The sequence below is a fragment of the Phaenicophaeus curvirostris genome, chromosome 1 (assembly GCF_032191515.1).
Source record: "Phaenicophaeus curvirostris isolate KB17595 chromosome 1, BPBGC_Pcur_1.0, whole genome shotgun sequence".
Classification (NCBI taxonomy): domain Eukaryota; kingdom Metazoa; phylum Chordata; class Aves; order Cuculiformes; family Cuculidae; genus Phaenicophaeus; species Phaenicophaeus curvirostris.
Genome location: NC_091392.1, coordinates 188,029,956 through 188,057,760, shown reverse-complemented (window position 1 = coordinate 188,057,760; position 27,805 = coordinate 188,029,956). Strand labels below are relative to the sequence as shown.

At 40.4% G+C, this 27,805-nt stretch overlaps 1 protein-coding gene across 4 annotated transcripts in view; it reads right to left on the bottom strand.

Moving 5' to 3' along the window:
* Window positions 1-27,805, bottom strand: part of ATP8A2 (ATPase phospholipid transporting 8A2) — a 326,443-nt gene that overhangs the window by 211,676 nt on the left and 86,962 nt on the right. For all 4 annotated transcript variants that reach the window (XR_011339668.1, XM_069882897.1, XM_069882904.1 and 1 more), the window contains 5 exons: window positions 26,820-26,889; window positions 25,011-25,095; window positions 23,656-23,795; window positions 22,406-22,544; window positions 17,998-18,062 (listed from right to left, as the gene is read on the bottom strand). Coding sequence is in view for 3 of the 4 variants with exons in the window: in XM_069882897.1 (XP_069738998.1) it covers window positions 17,998-18,062; window positions 22,406-22,544; window positions 23,656-23,795; window positions 25,011-25,095; window positions 26,820-26,889 (499 nt within the window). In the remaining variant the exon portion in view is untranslated. The remainder of the gene's footprint in view (window positions 1-17,997; window positions 18,063-22,405; window positions 22,545-23,655; window positions 23,796-25,010; window positions 25,096-26,819; window positions 26,890-27,805) is intronic.

The window sequence follows — 27,805 nt, the reverse complement described above, 5'->3', positions numbered from 1 at the left end:
TTTCCTTATTGCAGAGTCGTATGGCTCCTGGGTGCTGGACAAACCATGAACCAAATAATCTGTCACAAAGTCTATTTTATTTGCAAACCTAAGTATCTAAATAATTTCAATTTCTTAGCTTCACATACTTATGCCATACAAAAAACCCACCCAATGAAATCAAATAGTATCTGCTGCTTTTTCTCCCTCCAGCACACTGGATATCTCCATGTCCTTGACTTCTATAAAATATGCTGTTCACCTACAAAACAAATTCCAATGCAACTGCTAATCACATATAACAAGAGCATGTTCTTCCAGATACTCCAAGCCCTGCCAGACACCCACAAATAACCCACTCTGCCCTATTCTTCTACTGCAGACTTATTAGTTTGTTCTTTGCATAGTCAAAAGTCAAAACTCCACCACATAAAATTTGACATATAATTGCTGGCAACTGTCATTGCTAGAAATGACTACATTGCATAAATAATATAAACATCATTGGGCAGCCTTTATGAAGATGCTGTTCTTGGCTGACTTTTACTCTGTAATGCAACTAGTGATTTACAAAGGCATTTCAAATAAATTTGGAAGCATCTCTGCATCCAAACCCAGCAGTTATAACATTGCTTATCCTAATCCTAACAACTTGAAAAAGTATTCTATACCCATATACAGTTGCTCCACATTGACATTTCACAAATACCCACAAATAGCTCAGAAAACAAAAACTGCTCTGCTGCTGCACCATTTCTCTGACAAGAGTAGCATAATTCTAGAGAAAAAAAAGGAAAATATTATTGACACTACTTAACTGTTGCCCAAAGACACTGGTACGCATTCAACTGGACACGCCACCTGATTAGCTTTCACCCTGATAGCTTCCTGTATTTTTTTAGCAAGAATATAAAGGTGCTCTGTAAGAAAGCCCCAGGCAAACTTCTCTATTCTAGTCAAATAAACACCATTCCCTACGGTGAATACTAACTTTCAAAGATCTATTTTTTTCCACAGTTTTTAAAACACACCACTTAGTTCCCTATCAGTTTACCCCATGTGTACATCTGAAGTTTTTATTAAAGTTTATCTAATAAATATGATACCCACTTCAATTATTAAAAATAATTTTTATGAGAAAACTCCACAAAATCATGAAGATCATATTTCTTTTTTAAAATTAAACTGCTAGAGCCATTTCCCTAAAGATTATAGTTGTACAATAGATTATTTTATTAATATTTACTAAACCTATTAACTCTGTCTACTGAACTGTAGAGTTCGTCTGTCAGGCTCTGGATAGAATTATAAACCCCTTGAGAACCTGATAATATTAAGCCTAATATAGACAGAGCAATTAAGTTTTAATAACTTGAAAAGAAAAAAGTTTTCAAAGAAGTCAGCTAGTTAACTTTTGAACCCGTTCCCTTTTTCCTTATTTATATACAGATAAGTTCGGGAATATTAATTATACAGCCAAGATGTAAATATTAGCTTACCACCCTAGATCTTACATTGCCCTTAACTATTAATTAGTTTTATTCAAAGATATTTTCCCAGATTCCTACAGGCTACTTAACTCCATATCCAAAAGCACATGCTTGGCTGACCTTTTCTCCCACTACAAACACAGAATTATTGAAGCCATAGAACTTTGGTCACCACTAGACACATAAATGGTCCCCAGTTGTAATATAGAATTTGAAATCTTGTCTTCCTACAAATAGCAGAATCTTATTATTTCAGTGACTTCTATACTTCAGCTACAAGAACTCACATTAATAACAGACATAGAATTCCTCCACCTTTCAAAACAGAGGTAAGCTTCCTCGTCACGTGTCAGTTCTGCTGGACACAAAACAACGGACAAAGATTTTACATCCAGCTTTCCTCTAAGTACTCATTATCAGTCTTTGGGTACAAAATGGATACTGTCAATCCATTACTAGTATATTCCTGGGCTGAAAAAGATCTCAACCTTTAGTTGTCTCAGTGGTCACTTAATTTTCTGGAGTGCCACACATCATCAGAGCTGAACACTGGATACTGGCTGTATATATTAGCCTGAGAAGATTTAAGCAAGTGCATAAATCAAGGAGGTCAGTATGAGCATTAATTTCTACCCTACTGTCACTGCTACAAGAGCCAGTAGAGGCCCCAAAATAGAACACTCCACAGCCGAAATGTTCTTGCCTGAGAGACAAGACTTGCTCCCAAAGCTTTATCTAACAGATGCCAATGCCCTATGGCCATACTTAAGCAAGGGAAACATGCAGGCACACAGGTTACCCTTTGAGAATGAAGTTATTTCTTTTTAATGTTTCCAATAAGTAAAAGAAAGTCAAACCACTTTGTATTGAATAATTCTCTTTACCTGACCAGGAAGGAGCACCAAAGGATCCAAACACCTATGCATTTAACAAACATATAAGTGAAATGGACTAAATAACCAGGCTTTTATCTTTCATTTGGAGGGTTTTGTTAAATTCATTGCCATATTAGATCACTGGAAGTATTTTTCCATAAAATCTTACAAAGTGTCAGTATCCCTTCAAAGCAGATAGTCCTACATGAAAAACATACTAACACTGAAGGTAAAACTTGCATTAAAAAAACTCAAATAAAACAACAAAACAATAAAACAAAACTAAAACAAAACATGAAATAAATGAAAGCTATAGCATACAAACTTCAATTTAGGACAAGATAAACTGGCAAAAGGTGTCTGGTATGAAGCACTGCATCACAACAAAGGCAGCTTCCCTAGTAAAAACTTGAAGTCCACAGTACCTAGGAAATAATTCTGGTTCAGTTATTTCAAAACTCCTGTGGATAAAACAAGACAGACACCCAGCCGGCCTTTCCACACACTTGCCCCCCCTCTCAGCTGTAATATTGCCACTCACAAATCTAGCCCTCTAAGTGCACACAGTGATCCCCACTCACTAGAGTGTAGTTATTTAAGCCCAGCTTATTGGATACGGAACTGCAAACTCCTAATCACAAAACAAAACTTGAACCTCAAGAGAATTTCAGAATACCAAAAGTGAAAAATAAATGAGGCTTATAACAGGGGAGGCAAAACCAGGCTTTACAACCATTTTGACAGAACTGCTTCACAAACAAGACAAGAGGAAATGGCCTTAAGTTGCACCAGGGAGATTCAGATTAGATATCAATAAGAATTTCTTCATCAAAACGATTATCAGGCACGGGAAGGGGCTACACAGGGAGGCAGTTGAGTCAGCATCTGCAGAGATATTTAAGGACAGGTAGACAAGGTGCTCAGGAACATGGCTTGGTAGTGAACAGAGTAGAGGACAGGTATGGTTGCACTCTTACCTCAAAAGACTCATCCAATCAAATGATTCTATGATTACTTTTTTCTTCAGACTTCTCAGGGGCTTAACATCACAGTATATACACAGCCATTCCATAAGTACTCCTGCAGCTGCAGCTCTCAGCAGTTCTACTTGCTTAGAGCTCATCTGTCATCTAGTTTATGAAGCCTATTGTGGTTGCACTTAGGTCAACAATGAAATGTTTACATAAAGAATTCTCTAGGCAACTCAGCAAGCTGTTATACTTCTTTTAATTAATTAGGAGTAAACCAGAAGAACAAAAGGTATTTATCCAATATGTTTTAGTTATAAAACATTGGAGAAGGGTTTTCATTTAAGGAGAGCCTATATAAAATTATTAATAGATTTCTCCCAATGACGCAACTTGTTCATGACAAGCTAGTAATGCATTCCTCAAAGGATAATGCAGGTGGTCTGCTCTGCCCAGAAAGACATCATCACATGACTGTATCAGTCTTGTCTCTTTCAAGTTTGATTGGATTTAAAACGTTAAGATTGAACCATGCTCCAGTAAGACTAATAGGGTCAAATAATGGGAATATCTCACATTGCTTATTTGATCAAATAGCAAGGGTGCATGAGAGTTGTCTTGACATGCAGAAACCCTCTGCTTCTGCAGAGATACTTTTCTTCTATCGAAGAAAAACTGCAAAGTCTAGACTGAGCAACAGCTCCCATATATGCACCAATTCGACATTTATGGAGAGAGCAGGAACTGAACAAAAGTGAAAAGGCTGGAAAACTACCAATTCAGAAAACAAATTGATTATGTTCTCCACAGCTAGTTTTGCCATACCAGTCTGTTTTAAAACATTTATAATGCTGCATTTAATAAAATGCTAACGAAGAAGCTCCTCAAATAAAAGAAAAAAAAAAAAAAGCATTCCCAGGATAAGGCGATCTCACAGCAGAACAAGAGACCGAGCTGAACAGGAGGCTTTGCCAAAGCTTGAAGAGTACTCCTGAGTGACTAAGGTGAATTTGGTTTGTGGCATATGTTTTACTTAAGAAAGGCATGCCATGAAATACAGCCAGCCAGCCTACCAAGAAACACACTCACAGAACTTGTTACCACTGCTCAACTCAAACTCACTACCTACCTTTGTCATGGTGGGGCAGAAGACAGAACACAGTAGTTTAAGTGAATAGGTAAGTTTCCTTGGATTTTGGTTCCCTTCCTAAATAGTGCTTTTTACTTCTAATCAGAAATAGGCTTAATTGAGAGAAACTCAAGACTCAAGTGTGGAAAACTAAAGAGATTACACCAATTCTAAGCTTATGAGGCAATTTCTATAATCTTACCACCAAAGCCCTGGTGTCCATCAGGGCTGTCAAGAGCTTGACAAGGGTACTCTTACCCTGCCTGGCCAGCTTGATAAACCAGAGTTGCATGACAAACATATATCACTGCAACACAGCGCAAGAGAAGCTTCAAGAGTACATGTGAATCACCTCAGCATTGATTAACACCCACTTCCAAAGCTCTCGAGAAAAGCATAAAGTTCTGACATTACAGAACTGTGATTGTAAGGCCTGCTTAGAACACTTACGGTAATTTTACAATTTCAGGATGTTCCAAATGAGTTTTCTGTTCGAACTATGGAGAGGAAATCACACTCACTACATAGCTTCAATCAGCTTATCTTCACTAACATATCACTTCCTAAATATGAAACAAAGCTGAACCGACCCTCTAGAAGTTAAATGACTGGAGTTACATATGGGAAAAAAACACATTTTGAGACATTTTTCAGTAAAAAATAAGCATACATCACAGCAGCAAAGACATACAAAAGCCTAAAAGTTTCTAAAAGACATATTTGATGGTTCCACTCTGGGCAGAAGGGACATATAACCAGTAGCTACTAACTTTATACAGCTAGAGAACGGCTTAGCTTTAGTTTCTGACAAACCCATCAACCCAGAAAAATCCAGAGGCACTTCTTCTAGCTTCAACCCAATGTAAAACATAACTCCTCAGTTCTCACATGAAGGATATTTATTCCTTAATGTGATTGATGATCAGGCCTAGAGTAATCAAGCTGCCACTACAGAAATTCCTCTAATTCTTAAGTAACTAACCTTCCCAAAAGGGTTTAACAGAGTACTATGTCAGTATTATGGAAACCACAGAAGTAAGACCACAGGTACTTATATCCCTCCATCTTCATTTTCTGAACCCATCAAGATACACTCTAATTCTTACCCTGAGGCAGTAGTTCACGATCTTCATTAAATTAACAGTACAGGCGAATAAATCCTACCACTTTAAGCTAGCCCTGCACCAAGAAAGGAATACCATTTATGCTTAAAACACCCTCACATGAACTGGCATGAACAAGGCTTCTCTATCCTTCCATGAAAGTGAGGATCAGATATAAAAATAACTATCTTGAGAGGGTAAAGGAGTCCTTAGTTCTTACACTTCAATACAAAGGACAAATCTAAATTGTTTCTACAGGTATGTAGTATTATCCACGTTAGTCAAGAGGATCAGTATCCACAACTCATTTACCTTTAGATACCCACATAGTCTAGTTCCTCCCAAAAAACCACCGTCATGCTTTAACGTAAGCAAAACCTGTATTTCTTGGGTAGCTTCTCATTTAACAAAAGCCTGCTTAATTTCATTATGCATCCCTAGGTTTCCACTGTCTCTTGTGCTTATTAGTAAGAAGTGTATCAGTACACTGCAGAGAATTCCATTTTCAAAGCAAACAGATACTTCATTCAGCAGAAGTTAGTAGTATATTGTTTTTTACACAACAGAAAACATATCAGGCTAACACTACATGATCATCTTTTGAGGGATAAGCTTTCACATATTGTGATGATCATAAGCAGTTTTAATAGACAAGAGGCTTGTTACCAAACCCTTTCCTCTAACACATGACTACTCTTACAAGAGAGACAACAAATTTTGGATTGAATTCAAGGAATACTCTTATTTTCTGCTTTTCTGTAATATGAGCTATTTTGTCTTACAGCATGAACAAGGCATCAGCAAGATAAACCTTCAGCTGCTGAAGTAACTGAAGCCTAAAGCCAAAAGATCTTTCTTGGGTCAAGTGTGATCAGTATTAGCACTAAAGAAATGAAGGGATAAGTAACTTCAAGAAGGAAGAGGTTGAGGTTTTTTAATAGCCCTCCCCAGTATTCCCCAAATTCCAGCCATGGAAAGAATTATTTAGAAACCTAGTCTTCACATTGCTAAAAGACCTGAAGGAATACAAGGACCAAGTGCTCCCACCACATCCAAACCAGCTATCACAGTGCCAGAAAACACTAACAAAGAGCGCCACAGATGAGGGAATACAGTCATTAACAAATGCTGAAAAGAGAAAGCAGGATGAATCAAAAATACCAGCCCAAATCATTTCACCACTTGCAGGTCAAACTGATTAGTATTACTTCCTGAAGAAGACGTAACTTACACAGCCCTGTGTAATTAAACATAAACGTCCAGGTAACACCTACATTCTTTCATTTGTTAGTCCACACAGTACACTCAAATCAAAACATCTTTTCACATAAAGTGCTGTTTGTTTTCCATAAACATAAAATGAACTTCTTATGCAGATTATAAAATTCCTGAATTTATGAAAGATTCGATTTTTTCCTCAAAAAAAAAATAACAAAGAAAAAGCACTAGGTCCCTTCTCACTTATACTTCTGAAGATATATGATTACTAGAACACTGTTACTTGTGTAACTACTAATTAGATAGACGTCTGTTTCTAGATTAAGAAAAACAGAAATGTTAGCAATAAAGAATCCAGTAAAATAATGTATTCTTTTAATATTCTTTTCCTAATTAGCTTCCTTCGCAAAATCCTGGTAATACACAAAAGAGCTGATTAGAATTCCAGTTTGACTGGTAACTGAAGTAACTTAGCAGCCACAAGACACCAGAGAAGCATCCCAGACACTCCTCTAAAGAAGAGCTGATAGGTGGCTAAAACTGAGCTTTGCCACATGGATCAGTTTTCCAGCATATTAACCTGGCCTGAAAACATTTAGGCATAAAATAGCTGAGGGAAGAACACCCAAAACAGCTTGTTTCCTCTCTCGTGCAACACACAAGACGTAACATTCAAAGCACCTATGAGACATTAGCAGTACAGCACTCATTCTCGTCTTCCCAGCATTGACCTGCGCACCTTACTAACTTTTAGTAGGAATGAAGTACATGACATGCCAATTCTTTGGAGTACCCATTCATCAAAAAGTCTTAGCTAGGTAAGTTTAAGTTTTATGCTTTAAGTCTGAATAGCTGACAATAACTAAGTATAGTATAGAAGACACTACTGGAACTATATTCTTTGCTTGAAGACAGACACACGGATAGACTATTTTCAGCAGCCTGCTCCTTGAATTTTCTTCCTTTCCAAAGACAGTGAGTTTTCCCAGCAGTAATTAAAAAAGGTTTTAGGCAGCAACGCAAAAGTACCCGCTCATTTTCAGCATACCAGTAAATCCAGTGACAAAATCAGAGATCAACTTAAGAGATTCAGAGCAGTTCAGATCTGAGTTTATCAGTGAATCCTACATCTATAAATCCATCAGTTTTTAAATAAAAAGAATAATGGTGCCTTTTAAAGAACTCCTTAACAGGTTTTTTGTAAAAGTCTGTTCAGAAGCGTGGGACAGAAAGTGCCCATAAGAACAACAGTAACAATTTATAGGATAAATCCATTATAATTCTCACACTTAAGACATCTTCCTTGTAGGTTGCAGAACCTTTACAACAATGCTACCTGACAGAAAGGCAGAAAGAAGACAGCAAAATGAACAGGTTTCCCAGGTCCTCATTCTTCACTGCCAGAATTCAAAACGTAAACAGCCTACAAATCTTCCTCGGAGTTAGGACTGCAACCAGCAAATTATACTGTGAAGTTTTGTTGGCTTGTTTTTAAGAAAAAAATCGTGATAGCAAACAAGTTTATCCATGCTCACCTTCAACAGCTCATCTAAACAGTGAAACATGCAAGAAATGGAGTTGAACAAACAGAGGAGTAAAGGAGGGCAGCTTCTGGTTCTATGCTCACATTTCAGTCAGATTATCATCAGTAGACACTAGCACTGAGGGTTCTTATACTGGAATATCAGTTTGTTGTCAGTTACACATCTATGTATACCACAGGACAATGACTGCCGGTCCAGGCACATGAATACTGCAGGACACATTCACTGTGTAGCTCCATTTTATATCAACAGAATTACTTTACTGAAAAATGCTATCCACAGGTTCAGAACTGGTCCCTCCAATTTTACCCTTCCACTACTATTAAATACAGCCCAATGTGATAACCAGCTGTTAGCTTCCAGCCCTTTCTATAGCATTGAGGGGAGGAACACACCCAACTTTCCTTGGCTGTACTATTCACTACTCGGGCTTTTCAGGGCCCCTCTGGATCATCTAATTTCCCTTCTTCAGCTTTCCCTCTCACTGTGCTTGCAACTCCCCTTGTATGATATGCCAGTGAGAAATTAGTTCAGGTTAAGAGCTTCAAAATAAAACTTATAGTGATTCCAATTTAATTAAACAGAAACTGAAACCAAGTATTACACTTGCAGTCTATGTTGTGCTCAAAATATTTTCACTTGAAAAAAATTTATTAGGAAAAGGAAAGAAAAACTAAGTGGGCATATGTATGCATGCAGTTAAGTCTCTAAGGGATAAACATTTGCAGATTATTATGCTAAGTTTCTAGTATTCTGTTGAATCAAGCTAAGGATTAGTCTTTTCTATTCCCAGTACTTCTCTGAAGAGAACAGAAATAATTGATTTTTTTTCCCTCACGTGCATGATTTAGAAAAAACCTTAGCTCTCAAAACCAAGCCAAGACAGTTGTTCGATCACATCTCACCTGCTGCTGCATGCCAACGAGCAGAAGTGGGGGAAAATCATCACACAGGGACCGCACAAAGGGGAAAGAGCATCAATATTTAAAGGCTCTAAGCTCAACTTGGATCTTGTAAAAATTCATTTTTAGCATTAATGGATTTCAGAAGTGGAATATATTAAATATAACGCTACAAAAATTTCGTATGAGAATCTTCTACAGAGAGATTTTTGACTAAGTTGAATAGAAGTCAATTTCTGTTATAGGTGCACCATACAAAATAAGCATTACCATGGAGATCCAGTGCTGAAAAACTCACAATAGGCAGCTAAAGAATTGAAAGCTGCCTTAGAATTGAAAGAACAAGTGATAACTATAAACAAAACACCCAAGACCTTCATTTTTAGACTTATGAAAAACTCAGTTTTACATTAAAAATGATAAGAGTATTTAAAAAACCAGATTTAGATTGGTTAGAAAACAAGACTGATATAATACAAAGCAACTTTTATGTATTAGCTCTACTGGTTCGTGCTTCTGTTTTGGAAAAGCATATTATCTGAATTAAAGCATCAGAATCTAATAGATACGTCTTCATGATGTACCATGTAATCACTCATTTTCTCCACTTAAAAGACCAGGAACTATGTATCAATGATGTTTTTTTGTTCATCTGTTATGCTATAGTTATCCATCTCAGTGCCCTTTTCTTTCTATGCTCAGAAAGGTTCCATTAATTTTTACATTTACTGGAAAACTTCTACACTGTTGTCTTAGTTTAAGGCTGGATTCTATAACCAATGTCTGCCACACAAAATTCTTGGAACATCTACCAGATGAGCGGGCAGCAGAGAAGTTAGAACGTGCAACACTCATTTTCCACATCTATTTTTTTCTTAATGCACAAGTGTCTAACTAGAACTTGAATTAACTGAGAATGGATACTGTTTAACCAGCTGCTTTTCTAGTAACTGTCTACTTATCAGAGGCTTGTTAAGGACTCCACATCACTTAACATAAATTAACCATATTTAAGTTTTACAAGCTATTTCAAGTATAAAATCTGCACTTAACACTAAAATACTCCCAAGACTACTGATGCATGCTACATCTGAAGTAAATTCTTAACCTTGCACAAGGGATGTTGTTTAACCACTATCATTTTTCCAACTCAAACCACTCGAACAGCATCCATGACCCCTTCCTTAAAGCCTCTGCCAGAAACACCTACAGCTGAGAAGGTATCAGTCATCTCCAGCTCCGACTTCCCTAAAGTTACATGACCAGAAAAGAGAAGTTCTAATCTTTCTATATTTTTTTTACTGCAAAATTTAGGTGATGCTATTTCAAAGAAGTAAAGATACACAAATGTAAAGCATACAAACCAGACACCCAACCTTCAATCATTTTAGAACCGTTACAGTATTAGCTCACATTTTTGGCTCATGAAAAGGAAACTAGAAAGAATCAGCTAGCATTAGGTGCAGAAGATACATTGTCATGCACAAGTGGAGCCCTTCTATTGTTACTTCCCACTCACCATTCTTCCACCAATACTGTATCATGTGCATTGAGCACTACATAATAGTCATTAACTAAAAGTTTTAGTATTGAGTTCTACAAAGTATCTTCAACTATCTGGAAGAGGGAATCCTTCAGTGTATTGCCATACTATTGATCAATACAGCTGAGGCGAAAAATCAAGGCACAAGACATTCAATTCAACATGAACCATGAGCAACATTACACTTCAGACTTAAAATAAGAATCTGCTGCTGCTGTGCTCTGCATTACACAGAATTCCTCATTCAGCTGCATAACTGGAGACCAGCAAGTAGGAAAAGATCATGACAGAGTTTGGTTTTTTTGCCTAGGGATTTTTAAGTATGCCTGATAAAAAGTTAATCACGTTTCTTTTCTGTGTCAGCAGAGGTCAGTCAAAGAGAGTGAAGGAAGGGGTTTCATTATATGTCAAGCTATGTTTGATCAGGGCTTCTCACTCTAGTGTGTTCTTAGATGGAGTCCTGTGACGAGGTACAAATGAAATAGCTCGTATCACCAATGGTGTCATCCTTGACCTCTAATGGTTTGCATGTGACTACCTGTTCTTCTCTGAGGAACAGATCCATCTTAATGTTCAGTATTCTGTAGAGTCAGAAAGTCTCCCATCCCCCCACACTCTTTTGAAGACTAATACAGTGTCCACAAGGGTTTTAAAACAGGTTCCACACCCACATCTACCCAACCAAAATGCTTCACACAAATGATGGCCCCCTCTATCATCTTGAGGTCTGTCTGTCCATTTATCTTTAATTGGTGTTCATAGTGGAGCGTGACAATTAATAAGTCTGCCAATACTTCAACATAGTAAGAAAACAGATTGTCAATAAAGAGCTTCTCCCTATCTTAATCCACATCAAAATATATCCTCAAATCTTCTTAGACAGTTCAATGCATTCAGCTCCCCAGTTTAGTACCTTGTCATTTTTCAATCTGTACCTATTTTCTCATTTGTAGTACAGCTGTCTAAAATGTCTATAGTTGCTCTGAAAGCTAAAAATGAACTCTCTTGAGGTGAGACCCTAATTCTACTTTTTGGAAGGTGTCCCTGCAAAAAAAGGTATACTTCTGTACTCAGTTTTCCAGACTTCCAATTTCTGCTTCTCCAGTTGCGAACAGAAGGCCTCAAAACAAGAAGAGCCACATTTATAAATAAGAAAGCTTAATAAAAATGAAAATAATTGCTTGCCCTACTACTCCTCACTTGATCCTACTCTCCATTTCCTAAACAGCAAAGACAGGTGTTCATTCCCATCCACCCTCCCGTGCCTCAGAAGACTTCAAACTGAAACTGAGCAATGGAGTCAAGACTGAACAAGTAGTAGTAAATGGGTAGATCTGTCACCTTTTCTCTTCCATAGGAAAGTAGTATTTATTCTCATCTAACTAACTTAATGAATTTTTTCCACAGGGGTCTTATCTATCACTCCAAGTGAAGTTTTGCCACTCAAAAGCATCTGCAAAGCGAGCATGTAGGTAAGTGAGCAGAGATGCTGTGGTCACTGACATTTTCTTCCATTTCAGTTCCAACATTACCTTTCCTTCATACATCTTGGTTCAAGTCTGGGAAAAAGTTGAATACATAATCTCAAAGTGGATCCACTACCAAGTTTACAAAGGAATTAAAATAAGCCTTCAAGTATTTTAAAACAGGAGATCCTCCTATACTACCTTGGCATACACTAGTCAACACCTTTCAGCATTCTCTGTAACCTATATTCCTCCGCTCTTACTTCTTTTTTCCTGTTCTGTTTCCTCTCTAGTAGCCATTTTTGCTTCTGTACATCTGTGCTAACATAAAAGTAAAAGGAAGGACAGGTTTCACTTGCTTGTTACAATTATAAACTAAATGCCAAAGTAAAGTGAGGCAAGGATTGTCAACTGAAGCTGTGAAGTAGGCAGCTGATCTTCTGAAAGGGACTGAGAAGCTTCCTATGGTGACTGTCAGCATGTCTTCTCCATAGCCCACATAGAATCATAGAATAGTTTGAGTTGTAAAGGACCTTTAAAAACCATCTAGTTCCAAGCCCCCTGCCATGGGCAGGGACACCTCCCACAGGGTCAGGCTGCCCAAGGCCCCATCTAACCTGGCCTTGAACACCTTTAGGGACTGGGGTGTTCAAGGCCAGGCCATCAACTGAAAACAGATCAAGCTGAAGAGACACAGTCACACAGAGTTCTTGTCTAAGCAGTGCATTCAGCATTACATCAGATGTATTGAATAGAGATCAGCTGTCGTAGGCCTCCATTTTCTCATGTTTGAAGAGAAGAATCAGACTTCTCTAAAAAGCAGAAGGATCCAAAAATACTTCAAGAACGTCAAGTGCATAGATAAAACTAGCCCAAATCTACTTTCCTACAACAATGGAAAACATACAAAGTTTTAAAAATAAAACACAGAAGCATTTTTGGAGCCTAAATATCCTGTAGTAATACGTAAGTGTATTCCTTTGTACAGCTACATGACATATGCAGTAAGTGCACATCAGTTTTACGAACAAGATAGGACTAGAACCACATGAATCAACCAAAGCTGGTTCTGCATAAGTTATGGCCAACCTTTTCTTCCTGTTAAAGACAGGGAGGAGGGGAAGAAGCTGCTATCTTGTCATGTTTATCTAACTTATATAACCACATTCAGAACCAGAAATAGTAAGAAATTCAAATTAACATGGCTTGAAAACCATCTCCAGCACCCAAATGTTTCTACATACAAAGCAACATCAGCTCCATTTTTACTTCACAGAATCACAGAATAACCAGGTTGGAAGAGACCCACCGGATCACCGAGTCCAACCGTTCCTACCAAACACTAAACCATATCCCTCAGCACCTCGTCCACCCATGCCTTAAACACCTCCAGGGAAGGTGACTCAACCACCTCCCTGGGCAGCCTGTTCCAGTGCCCAAGGACCCTTTCTGTGAAGAATTTTTTCCTAACGTCTAGCCTAAACCTCCCCTGGCGGAGCTTGAGGCCATTCCCTCTTGTCCTGTCCCCTGTCACTTGGGAGAAGAGGCCAGCACCCTCCTCTCCACAACCTCCTTTCAGGTAGTTGTAGAGAGCAATGAGGTCTCCCCTCAGCCTCCTCTTCTCCAGGCTAAACAACCCCAGCTCTCTCAGCCGTTCCTCATAAGGCCTGTTCTCCAGCCCCTTCACCAGCTTTGTTGCTCTTCTCTGGACTCGCTCCAGAGCCTCAACATCCTTCTTGTGGTGAGGGGCCCAGAATGAACACAGTATTCGAGGAGCGGTCTCACCAGTGCCGAGTACAGAGGGAGGATAACCTCCCTGGACCTGCTGGTCACGCCGTTTCTGATACAAGCCAAGATGCCATTGGCCTTCTTGGCCACCTGGGCACACTGCTGGCTCATATTCAGTCAGCTGTCAACCAACACCCCCAGGTCCCTCTCCTCCAGGCAGCTTTCTAGACAGACTTCTCCCAGTCTGTAGCACTGCATAGGGTTGTTGTGCCCCAAGTGCAGGACCCGGCATTTGGCCTTGTTAAACCTCATGCCATTGGACTCTGCCCAGCGGTCCAGCCTGTTCAGATCCCTTTGCAGAGCCTCCCGACCCTCCAGCAGATCGACACTTCCACCCAGCTTAGTGTCGTCCGCAAACTTGCTAAGGGTGCACTCGATGCCTTCATCCAGATCATTGATGAAGACATTGAACAGGGCTGGACCCAGCACTGAGCCCTGGGGAACCCCACTTGTCACTGGCCTCCAGCTGGATTTCACACCATTTACCACCACTCTCTGGGCCCGGCCATCCAACCAGTTTTCCACCCAGGAGAGTGTGCGCCTGTCCAGCCCAGAGGCTGACAGTTTCTCAAGCAGAACGCTGTGAGAAACTGTGTCAAAGGCTTTGCTGAAGTCCAGGAAGACCACATCCACAGCCTTTCCCTCATCCAGTAGCCGGGTCACTTTGTCATAGAAGGCGATCAGGTTAGTCTGGCAAGACCTGCCTTTTGTGAACCCATGTTGACTGGGCCTGATCACCCGGTTCTCTTGCATGTGCTTCATGATAGCACTCAAGATCACCTGCTCCATGACTTTCCCTGGCACTGAGGTCAGACTGACAGGCCCGTAGTTTCCTGGGTCCTCCCTGTGGCCCTTCTTGTAGATGGACACAACATCAGCCAGCCTCCAGTCCAGTGGGACTTCCCCAGTCTTCCAGGACTGTTGGAAGATGATGGAAAGGGGTTTGGCCAGCACATCCGCCAGCTCCTTCAGTACCCTAGGGTGAATCCCGTCCGGCCCCATAGACTTGTGGGTGTCCAGTCGGGCTAGCAAGGCTCTGACCACCTCCTCTTGGATCATGGGAGCCTCATTATGCTCCTCTAGCTCCTGGGTTTGTACACAGACAGAACGACCCTCCTTACGACTAAAGACTGAGGCAAAGAAGGCATTAAGTACCTCAGCCTTTTCCTCATCCCCTGTTACTGTTGTTCCTTCTGTGTCCAATAGGGACTGTATGGTCTCCCTAGTCCGCCTTTTATTATTTATATATTTGTAGAAAGATTTTTTGTTATCTTTCACTGACTTGGCCAATCCAATTTCTAGCTGAGCCTTAGCCCTTCTGATTTTTTCCCTACACAATCTCACTTCCCTCCTGTAGTCCACCCAAGAGGCCTGTCCCTTCTTCCAGAGGCCATAAACATTTCTTTTCTTCTTGATATCCCTCAAGATCTCTCTATTCAACCAAGCTGGCTTTCTCCCCTGCCGGCTTTTTTTCCGGACCACGGGGATGGCTTTCTCCTGAGCGGCTAGGACCACCCCTTTGAAGAGCTCCCAGCCCTCCTGGGCTCCCTTGCCCTTGAGTACTGTCTCCCATGAGACTTCACCAACCAGCCTGCTGAAGAGATCAAAGTCTGCCCTCTGGAAATTTAATGTTACCGTCTTGCTAACCACCCTCTTCACTTCACCTAGAACAGAAAATTTTATAATCTCATGGTCGCTTAGTCCTAGGCGTCCACCTACTGCCACATCGCCTACAAGGCCTTCTCTGTTCACCAACAGGAGGTCCAGGAGGGCACCTTCCCTGGTTGGTTCATTCACCAACTGTGCAAGAAAGTTATCTCCCACGCACTCCAGAAACCTCCTAGACTGCTTCCTTTCTGCTGTGTTGTACACCCAGCAGATATCAGGCAGATTGAAGTCTCCCACCAGAACGAGAGGCATCGATCTAGAGATTGACCGCAGCTGTTTATAGAAGAGCTCATCAGCTGCTTCTCCTTGGTTGGGTGGTCTGTAACAGACTCCCATCACAAAATCTACCTTCTGGTGGGCTCCTCTGATTTTGACCCACAGGCACTCAACCTCCTCATCTCCACAATCCATCTCAGTGATGTCCAAGTCCTCCCTTACAAAGAGGGCTACCCCACCTCCTCTCCTACCCTTCCTGTCCCGCCTGAAAAGCTTATACCCCACCATAGCCGCACTCCAGCTATATGAGTCGTCCCACCACGTTTCCGTGATGGCAACGACATCATAGGCCCCTTGCCCTACGACAGCTTCCAGCTCTTCCTTCTTATTTCCCATGCTGCGTGCATTGGTGTAAATGCACTTCAGCTGAGCTGCCGAGCCTTCAGCCCTCCTAGAGGGAACAGGGCTCGTTCCCAACTGCCTGGTAACTGGAGTAGTCGACACCAGAGTGCCTGCATCTCCCTTAACACCCCGAGGTGTGTTCTCCCCCACTTTTTGTGCGGTGAGGTACTGGTGGTCCTCGCCCGCGCACCCTCTCCCAATCACCAATTCCCCACATCCAGGCTCATTCCTGTCTAGCCTGGGCTCAACCCCCTCCCCCTTCACATCTAGTTTAAAGCTCGATTTATGAGCTTGGCTAGGTTTCTGGCAAGGGCTTTAGCCCCCCTAGGAGACCCATGTGTCCCGCCCTTAGCGAGAAAGCCTGGGGGTGCATGAGCCCCCCCATGATCAAAAAAGCCAAAGCCCCTCTCCTTGCACCAGGCTCGGAGCCAGGTATTAATCGAATTCTTCATCCTGGCTTCCCCCTCCTCTCTATTTAGCATTGGGATGGAGCAATCTACACTCACTTAATACAGTAAGAGTTAACAACATCAAAAAACTTAAGTTTTCTTATCCCACAAGAATTGTTTGAACATGTCTTGAAATACGCAAAAACACTGGAAACAACTTCAAGACTGACATGTTCTTCACTGCTAGAACTCAGCAATGAGACAGCTCCCATAGGGGTTGAATTAGGCTGCACAGAAACTGTTAAATCCATCGTCTGGAGGATGATGATTTCCCCTTGGGTTCACTGTAACCTCTTCAATCCTGGAGAGCTAGAACACTGGGACTTGAGATGTCACAACTGCATACAAAGAACTGGAGTCTGAGCGAGAAATGCTACCGAGGCTGGTGTTAACTAAATCGCATAAGCACAACTGGAACATAACACTTAACACGTGATTATCTCACCACAATTGCATTCCTCTCTTCTATCGGATATCTACATATCTTGTAACTCCTTCAATACTCAAAAATAAAACCTTTGCATCTCCCATCCAGTCACGCAGGATGAAGTGCCAACTTGAAGTGCAAGTATCAGATGCTACCTGTAACAGATGTTTTCTTTTGTCCTACAAATACCTCGAATAGCAGTCAAATATTTAAGCAATATCAAATGTTGATACTGATGCCAAAACAGGCAAACTGGAAAAAAGATCTTCTGGATACGCTCATGTATAAGTGTATGATTTTTCTAGTTAAGGTTTGCACATACCTGAGGAGCATGGCAACCTCCTGCAGGTAATTTTTATTGCAATTTTTAGGTCTCAAAAGCTGTACATACACAAGCTCACAATGCAGTTTACTCAGGCATAGGTTTGATTATAGTTGTTTCATGCAACACTAAAGATACCTTAACAGGTTGAAATTAGTCTTTTAGCATGGTTTTTTTGCTTCAAACACATTTCTCCTGTACCTATACCTTAAGACCTAACTATATTTCTGATGTCATACTGCAGCATTTCAACAGTTTCTAGCAGAATCAAACCCATGGATTTAATCAGTTTGTTCTGAAACTTCAGTTTGATCTCTACATCTTGTGACTGGAAACCTCAGGAATACATTTTGCACAACCCACCCCTGTTTTAGCATGAATTGTTTATCTTGCTACTCCTAAAGACAAAAAAAAAAGAGAAAAATTAAATAAGAAAGCTCAATAAACCTTCGCTTCCATTAGCAACACCTCCTTCCATCAAGAATTAGACCAAAATTTGCATACTTACATCTAAAGAATCTTCATTGACCAGGATGAGAGACATGCTCTGTGAAATGAGTCTGCAAGAGTACCCTGCAAGGAAAACAAGAATTTGGTTTTAGGAAGAATATGCAACATTTAGCTAAAAATTAAAGATTAGCATTGGTTGGTCAGGTTACAGTTTACTTGGAGTAACTAGTCTTACCAGACATGCTACTGGATACATTGGTGTATAGGTCACATTCCAGTTTGGTAATTTTACTAGCAACAGAGGCCAGATTTTAAATGAATTTTTAAATACATCACTTCAGATATATTAACCAAAGAAAACACTAGATGAACTAGACACAGTAAACAGTCTACAGCCCTACAGCAAAATCAAATATTTCTTTATCTAAAATTTTTGGGGTTTTTTTTAATCTACATGAAAGCAGAATTGCCTTCAACATGTTACAGGAACAGATCTGAATACATGGTTGTGCCACATAACCAGAAGCATATACACAGAATCCAATTGTGCTACCCAGTCCCCTTAGACGACATTTGGGTCACACAAAACTTTTTATGCCTGAGACTTCTGTCTGGAAGATCTTGAGCTTCATCAAAAACTACACATCAATGACACACAAAGCCCCTACCAATTCCTACAGGAATCAGTTAATTGTACTAGATCACTCCTAGTGTAGAAGTGGGGCATGAATGAACAAGAGCAAGTTGTGAGAGCCTCCATCAGCCCTCGGAAGGCAGTTCTGTACATTTGCCAGCACACCAAAATCCCAAGTAAAAAATCTCAAGACAGAAAAAAAGTCTCTTATTCCTGAAATAGTAAGAAGTCACCAACTGTCATACCAATTGCAGTCACTGAAACAGCAGTTCCGCTGCCACATTATCATCACTGCCATAAGACTGCTCGATCCAGGATATGTATATATTTGGTATTTACAGAATAAAGACTACCATTCCAGCTGATATTCATGGCAAGAGACAAACAAAAACTCACATCAGACTGACGTCACTGTATTATCCTAAAAGCTTATGCAAGTTCCCTTGGGACTGGCACAGATATGTACCTTTATAAAACAGCAGAGAAAGCATTTATTTGAAGCATATGCCTTTTATTGCTGATTTAAGTTAAACAGGAAAAGGAAATACAAAAGAAGCATTTTTATTTCTACTGTGCTCTGTATAGAAATAAATCACAGCAAGTTTAAAAAACTACTCTACTAAAATGAGGTCTCAAGAAGTCTTTCACTTTTCTTAAATGGAGACTGTAGGCTACTGCATTATAAGAATAACATCCCAGTGATGTGCTACAAGGCCAACAGGCTCAACAGCATAAGAGCACTGTCAGTGTAAAGAGATTAAGTGTCTCTCTCCATATCTCACAACAGCAAGAGAAAAAACGAGGCATAAATTTCTTTTCTGTAGGATCCTTGGTTCCTTAGGAAGGCCATACTGGCTCATCACTTGCAATGCAAATCACTTCCTCAGGCTACGCAATTTTTATAATTGGGCAAGTTTTGTAGACAAAATCCAAGCTTAAAATGCCTGCATGAATGACTTTTGTCAAGAAAGCAAATCCCTCAACTTCCTTTGTGGAAGGTGTGTTGATATCACATATCCAGGCACTTTCAGACAGCACACAGTTCTACTTCTCTTCCATTTCACAGCTGTGTGGAATATGAATGTCAGGTGCAACCTTGCAAAGACATTTTCATCCTATTTGCATCCATCAGCTAAGTCTTACTTTCTGCTCTAGAAAGCAACACAGAGCTTGAACTTGCAATCACTTGTTGAGAAAAGGATGAGATACATTCTCACAAAGTTGCACCCTCAACATGAAAGCTTTGCAGATAGCCTGTGAACCAGTCTTAGGTGGTAGTACAGAGCTGCATAATGAAGCTTCAACGGGTATAGACAAAACACTAACTTGGGGAACAAAGTTTTTAGATTCAGTCCCAGGCTGAAGAACTGCTTTGTTTTTATGGGGACAAAAAAGAAATGACCAGCTTAAGCACTTCCCTTCATGTCTGCATCATTCTTTCCCCAGGGAATGGCAATAGCCTTCTGCAGTAGGCTGTTACAAATTCAGTGTAACTTATTCTAAAGGATTTTCTATCAGCATTTGATTGGAAGAGCAGCTGCAATAGTAAGCTTTAATTTCTAAAACATTGCTCACTGTTTCATTTTACATCTTTCAAAGAATGCCACTCAACAAGTGGAGCTAAAAAAACAAACCAAACACCTGTGGAAAAAGAGAGTTGCTCTGCTGTGCATCTTGGAAGTCATTGAGTCAGAACTAATACTGCCATTGAGAGAATTCTGTCTTGTCATCACATTAAACAGGAAGGATATCAAGAATGGAACAGGAGAATTTAACTGAAGCCTAACAACAGTTTATAGGAGATCTATACACAATGTACAATTTCAGGACTATGAAGATGGTAGAACCTAGCACTTACACGTCTAGCACTTTTACTTCCTTTTAAGGAAACCTCATGTTTAAAGGCTCCCTCTAACAACCAACCTAAACTTACAGTGCTAAAAACTACCCAGTTTTGTGCTGCAAACACAAGTAGACAGATGAACATTCCTGTGTTAGGTAGGTTCATAGAGCCACGGTAGGTTGGAAGGGACCTTAAAGGTCATCCAGTTCTAACTCCCCTGCCATAGGCAGAGTTACCCTCCACTAAGTCAGGTTGCTGAAAACTTCATCCAACCTGCCTTTCAACACCTCCAGGTACTGGCCATTCCCAGCTTCTCTGGAAAATCCACGCCAGTGCCTCGCCACTCTCAGTAAAAAATTTCTTCCTCTAATCTAATTTATATCTTCCTTCTTTAAGCTTAAAGACATTCCCCTTCATCCTACCCCTGCAATCCCTGATTAAAAGCCCCTCCACACCTTTCCTGCAGACCCTTTTTAAGTAGGGGAAATCTGCTATAAATACTCCCAGGAGCCATTTTCCTGGTTACCATTCTATTGAATCAGTAACCAGACACAACTGCCTGATAAATACTTCAATGTGTACTTTTCGTGCACATAACTTGAACAAGTTTGAGACGGATATCCATACAATGCCTTGATATGACAAACCATATTAAACTCTGTCCAGACACTGAACACTGGCTACAGAATTGCACCAAAGCAGCACAACATACATACCTAAAGGATCATAGAATCATAGAATAACCGGGTTGGAAGAGAACCACCAGATCATCAGGTCCAACCATTCCTATCAAACACTAAACCATGCCCCTTAGCACCTCGTCCACCCATGCCTTAAACACCTCCAGGGAAGGGCACTCAACCACCTCCCTGGGCAGCCTGTGCCAGTGCCCAATGACCCTTTCTGCAAAAAATTTTTTCCTAATGTCCAGCCTAAATCTCCCCTGGCAGAGCTTGAGGCCATTCCCTCTTGTCCTGTCCCCCGTCACTTGGGAGAAGAGGCCAGCACCATCCTCTCCACAACCTCCTTTCAGGTAGTTGTAGAGAGCAACGAGGTCTCCCCTCAGCCTCCTCTTCTCCAGGCTAAACAACCCCAGCTCTCTCAGCCGTTCCTCATAAGGCCTGTTCTCCAGCCCCTTCACCAGCTTTGTTGCTCTTCTCTGGACTCGTTCCAGAGCCTCAACATCCTTCTTGTGGTGAGGGGCCCAGAAATGAACACAGGATTCAAGAAGCGGTCTCACCAGTGCCGAGTACAGAGGGAGAATAACCTCCCTGGACCTGCTGGTCACGCCGTTTCTGATACAAGCCAAGATGCCATTGGCCTTCTTGGCCACCTGGTCCACTGCTGGCTCATGTTCAGTCGCTGTCAACCAACATCCCCAGGTCCCTCTCCTCCAGGCAGCTTTCTAGACAGACTTCTCCTAGTCTGTAGCACTGCATGGGGTTGTTGTGCCCCAAGTGCAGGACACAGCACTTGGCCTTGATAAACCTCATGAGCCATCGGGTGACAGGAGCACCCACCTGCTTTCTTAGACAAAGTTTCCAGGAAGTTGTAAGCTATATGCTTTGTATTACAGTATTTCCCAGCATATCCCAAACTCCATTAAAATCTAGAAAAGGTAGCCACTAAAGAAAAAAGCTGAAAAAGAGTTTGATAAAATGCACACTCAGACTGAAACATCAGAGTATGTTTGAGCTCCCTAGTTTCCATCACAACGCAGTTACCAGTACTCAGTCCACACAAGAACTGCACTATACTAAAAGCAGAAGTGTCCTTTTTACATTAAGATAGCTGAATAGAGCCTGACACTGAGAGCAAAGACGTGACTCCAAAACCCATCCTTCTCCAAAGTGAAGGTTACCACATGCCTATCTGCTACCAAGGAACCATTCTATAAAAAGAAGGCCTGAGCTAGTTTGAAATTCCGTACAGCAGACCTAGTATGTAACCTGCCACATAACAAATTCAGAGTGACCAGAAGACGGATACCTATATTGAGAGCTGTTTCCTGTTTGTCCCCTGTCAGAATCCATATTTTAATTCCTGCCTTTATTAGTGTGGCTATTGTTTCTGGAACACCTGCTTGCAAGCGGTCTTCAATGGCTGTAGCTCCAAGAAGCAGTAAATCCTGTAAAAAAGAATGAGAGATCGTTATCTTAAGACAAACCTCTGCTCAAAGTGGAATTCAAGACAACACATTGCACCTCACTGCTAATATAGCATTTTGACAATCAATATAGAGTACATAAAATTTCTGGTGTAGCTATTCTACTTCCTTGAGAGCATGACAGCATAGTACGGGAAGTAGAAAGAAGCTATGCAAACCTACAGAATCAAGGACTAGATAACCACACTGCCACTGACTGACGAACAGAAAAGATTACTTCAGTCATTACTTGCAAAGCAAGAGCAAATCTTCAGCTGTTAACGTACTTGGAGTTTGTGTTACTTTGTGAAAATTAGTTCACATCCTAGTCTCAGCCTCCTTCCTTTTTCTGCTGCAACTAACTTAGGTAACCGAGGGTGCTTCAGAACTGCAGTTGTATTGTGAGTACTAATCAGTAAATAAATAAAAGTTCAAAGAGTGTTTTAAAAAAACCACTATGTAAAATGAGAATGAGCTAAGTGGAGCAAAGGCAAAGAGCACGAACAAGTATAAGTGAGGAGTGTTGACTACCAGCCCCGCTAAAAGCGGTAAGACCAACCAGTACCAAAGAAACACTGGCCCCTAGCGTCAATACGTTAAGATTTCATTCACTGTGGGATCACAGTTTCAAACTGCTTCTCCGATACCTACTTTCCTTTGCAGAATTACAAGTTCTTCAATCTGCACAGAGAACAGTTCACCTTTTTTCAAAAACAGGGCTTCGTGAGCACTTGGTTTTGTCTGAGGTGTCTACAACAGTCTTCAGAAAATCAGAACTGACTGTATGACAAGAACACATTTCTCTTCCTATACTAGGACACAAGTGCGCAGTGCAACACAATTTTATTCATTATCAAGCTACATCAACCTTACACAGGACAGCAAGAATGTGAGAAAAGGTTGTAAGTAGCAGTGACCTTCTATACATGTTAGTCTAAGATTTATGAGCTATAACTTCAGGGTCTATAGACTGAACAAGTTGCCATCCAAGAACACCTTTTCAGTTGCTCATGAATGAAATGAGCATTTTACTGTATAAAGTCAGAATTTTTAAGGGAATCTATCTGATGATCACAAAAAGTATGCATGTTACCTTTTCAATGATCTCATAGCATTCCTCCAGCTTCTGAGTTCTGTCTTTCAGAACTGTACTACTTTCATTGTAGACATTCAACCACTCTCTGTAAGAGTCTTCTGAGAGGTCTGTGTAGGCAATGCACAAAGTCCTCAGACCTAACAAAGCAGAAGACAGCCATTACACACAGCAGAGTTACATCAGAGCATCATGTTCTAATAACACTGAACCCTAACCCTCTCACTAGAGAAAACAGGGGCTCTTAATGCACACTTAAACTGTGGATTCCAGAAAGCCTCCTTGTACATTTTTAAAGCATTTTTTTTAAGAAAGGTAAAGCAAGTTTGGCTCATTTAAGTTAGTAATGCTGGTGCAAATCAGGAAAGCGCTAACAGGCACAAATTCTCCCTGATTTTCAGAACCGCAGTCTAGCCATAGTGGAGTAACAGAAAGATAATCTTTAATCTTTTAAGTTTAAGTAAGAAAGCAAGCGTTGCTTTCATGTATTTTTAGTAAACAATGAACTGGCTATACATCGAAATTGGAAACCAGTCAAACACACTGCACAGCCCACATTTTCTTTTAGAAATGCATGCACATAACTCATATTGATAATGAGAGTTACACATTAATAAAAGTGCAGAGAAAAGGGCCCACAAAGTATGAAAACCGTTTTATTACACCACTGACAAGAATTAACATACAGGAGTAACCATTTCTTTTTCAGGCATGAGTGGAACAGAAAAAGGTGCATGTCATAACACAAATGTTTAATTACTGACCATGAGAGATTCTGCAATTTTATTTTTTTTTTTAAAAGACGATTACACTTTCAGATTTAGGAAGAGGACTACTAGTCCGTGATTTCACTATAACTTGAATATTTTCTGGTACTACAGAAGAGGAAACAAAGCCAAGAACATCGCTGTGAATGGAGACGCCAACACCAGGTCACAACGGCCCTACACTATTTCTGATCATCTTGGTCTTCCAGGTTTCTTGGGACATTCAGGTTATCATCATGCTTCATGAAGCCAGTGACTTATCATCTGACTTACACACTGGTAAACACACCTCCAGCTCCCATGTAATTGAGGTGTTCTGGGTGGTAGAACCATGCCCTTGCCCTTCATCATGGCCGCAGAGAACCCCACCTTTTCCTCCCAAATTCCCCTTCCGTACTCAAAGTACACAGTAGCAGGCCATGAACTGCCTCAGACTTAAACTTATCGTAGAGTTGTTAATTTGTTGATTACACTCCACTTAATTTATCCTCACGAACATCTTATTTGATGCTGCTAAGCTTAGACAATGCAGAACATGCTGTGACTAATTTGATGAATTGAATACTCATGACATTCCATTTCTCTTACCTTCTGTTGCGAAGTATTCAAGATGGCACAGTGTTTGCTCCATATACTGGGAATCTTTTGAAAGCCTCTCAAAAATTACATTATCCTATTAAAAGCAAATTCATTACAACAGAGTAAGTCTACACACAAAGTTCCCATTTGTTTATTTACAAGCTCAAGTGAAGTAACCTAAATGGACTTGCTAATACTAGAACACAAGACTACGCTTAAAACTAATGCATTTGGGTTTTAGAGGCAAGTAACCTGGACTGTGTCTCATGACAAAGAAACTGCATCCACTTTGAGTAATGGGGATAGAAGCACACTCTACCCTCCTCCCCTCTTTATTAAAGGGGTCCCTATCACCAGGCAGTACAGAACACTCCCTTTCTGAACTACTGAACAGATACATTGATTTTCAGAGAATGTAAGCATCTGCTCTTCTTCAGTACACATCGTAGATCCATACTGAAGACTCTCTTGAAATCCTTTCTAGGAAAGATTGCCATTGATGTTAAAAAACAGAAGGCAGAAACAATGAATAGGTTCTAGCACAAAATTCTCACAGAAATAACCTTCCTGCAGCAGCTTTACTCATCACTAAATCAAAGGGCAATTGAAAAGGCACAGGTAACAGCTAAAATCAAAATGTAGCACCTTCACCTACATATCTACAGTTACCGGATTTTATTTTGAAACTACCAGAACAAATCGCTACATACAGGTCAAAGCAAAACCCCTGCTTTTGCTCAAATAGTACTTTTAACCTAGGTAAACAAACCTATATCCATTACTGATTAGAGACAGGTATACAAAGCAAGTAACTTACGATGGATGTGGCAGGATGGGAGACGACTCTCAGAATGCAGAAGAGTTTCCACAGAACAAGCAGCTAACTTAGACTTTAGATGAGTGGTGGATGCAGCATAACATACAAAACACCAGATGACACTAATGTCTACACCCCTTTTGCTCTGTCAGACAGAGTCCACTCATACAGAGAATGGCATGAAATATCTTACTACAAACTCTCCTGTCCTCCATCCCTTCAAGTGCCACACTCTAAAAAACAGGATGACCACAGGCACAGAATGAGCAGCAAGCAGTTGCAGTTCTGTGCAATCCTACTAGGCACACAACTTTCAAGTGCTACACATTCACAGTGAACTTAATCCACTCCCACCACCTAAGCATGAAAGTTGGCACATCTTAATTTAATCAGAGGAGTTAAATTGAGGCAACAAAGCAGTGCATTTACACCTATAGGTCATGACAAATCCAAGTAAATCAAATTGTCACAAAAGACAGTTTCCCCCATAGCAAAAGCCACCTCCATAGTTTTCCATTGAAATTAGAGCCACTGTTAGTTCTGCAGCCTTTGTACTTTGGCAAGTTATTGCTCTTGTCAGGGAAGACAGAAGCACAACATGGTGCACGCCATGATGACAAATAACACGAGGTGCAGAGATGCAACAGAATCAGATCAAGAGCCAACCGCTTGATAACAGATCTTTGTATTACACATTCAGACAACAGCAGTTGGCCTAGTTCCTGAACTGCTGCTTTAGAGGTAGATGAAATCCTGCCTCTGCTTAAGTAAAGCATGCCATTCCCATTAGTTTTAGGATTTCAGCTAGGTATTAGAAAACATAGCAATCTTTCTGCCTGCAAAAATAGCCAGAGAAGGAATCAGAGATGTCTTAAATCACTTGGCTCTAAACAGAAAGCCAGCAGGTACTGCATGTGAGATATGAAATGCCAATAACAGGCACAGCTGTTGAAACAATAACTGGCAGTGTTAGTTCTCCATTAGGAAGCATAATTACTTACAGCCCCTTTGCAGTAGAGACGTAGTTGTCCTGCTGGAGTTCGAACAATCACTGACATTCTCTTCCTGTTACTAATTAAAGAAAAATATTTTTTTTCATTTGTCACAGTGATAAATAATAAGTCCTGTTCTAGCAGTGACATCCGAGATCAAATGAGATGATGTTACTTGAAAAATTTAAAATCCCACAATAGTCAACATCAAGGAGAAATACTAAATTGCCTGTTTCTACCTTCAGACCTACAGCTCCCGTTGGCAACCACTCAACCAGACTTGCACCCAAATGGGAACAAGACAGCACAAAACTTCTCTCTAAAAAGAAGTCTCATTTAGTGTCAGCTTTTCCTTATTTTTCAAGCAAACTTTATTTGGAGACTTCAGCTAGAAATTTAGTAATTAAGGCTGAATATGTATTAATTAGAAGTCACTCACTGAGTAGTTCAGTTATTTAGCTTTTTAAGTCAAAAAAAAAAAAAAAATCAAAACCAACATCAGAGTCATAAATGGTACAGACCAGCTCCTGACCTTTCCTACAGGTTCTTTATATTGGCCTAATCAGATCAAGAGAGCTGAGATTATATAGAACAGAATCAGGGTTCCATGTCAAGTTTGAGATGTTTTTAAAATAAAGGTAAATAGTGCCATAGTGTACACAAGTGTTTAATAATGGAAAGTAGGCAAGGAATATTTTTTTTTAAGATCATTTTGGGCATTTCACTTATCAACTTCTCCTTTAAAAAAAATCACTAGTAAAAAAACACAGCTTGTAGGAAGCAGATGGAAATAAATCAGCTCTCAACAAAAAAGCCCTGAAGAACCTATAGTTTCACATTCAAACTAACTTATCTGTGAGTGTAACAGTCTTCCTTAACAAAAAGAGGACTCAAACATCCTCCCTCCTCCTTCCTTTCTTGACTACATGCACAACCAGATCAGTGTAAAGCAGCCATATTACTCCTGCAAAGTTGCTCAGGGAGATCTGATGCCT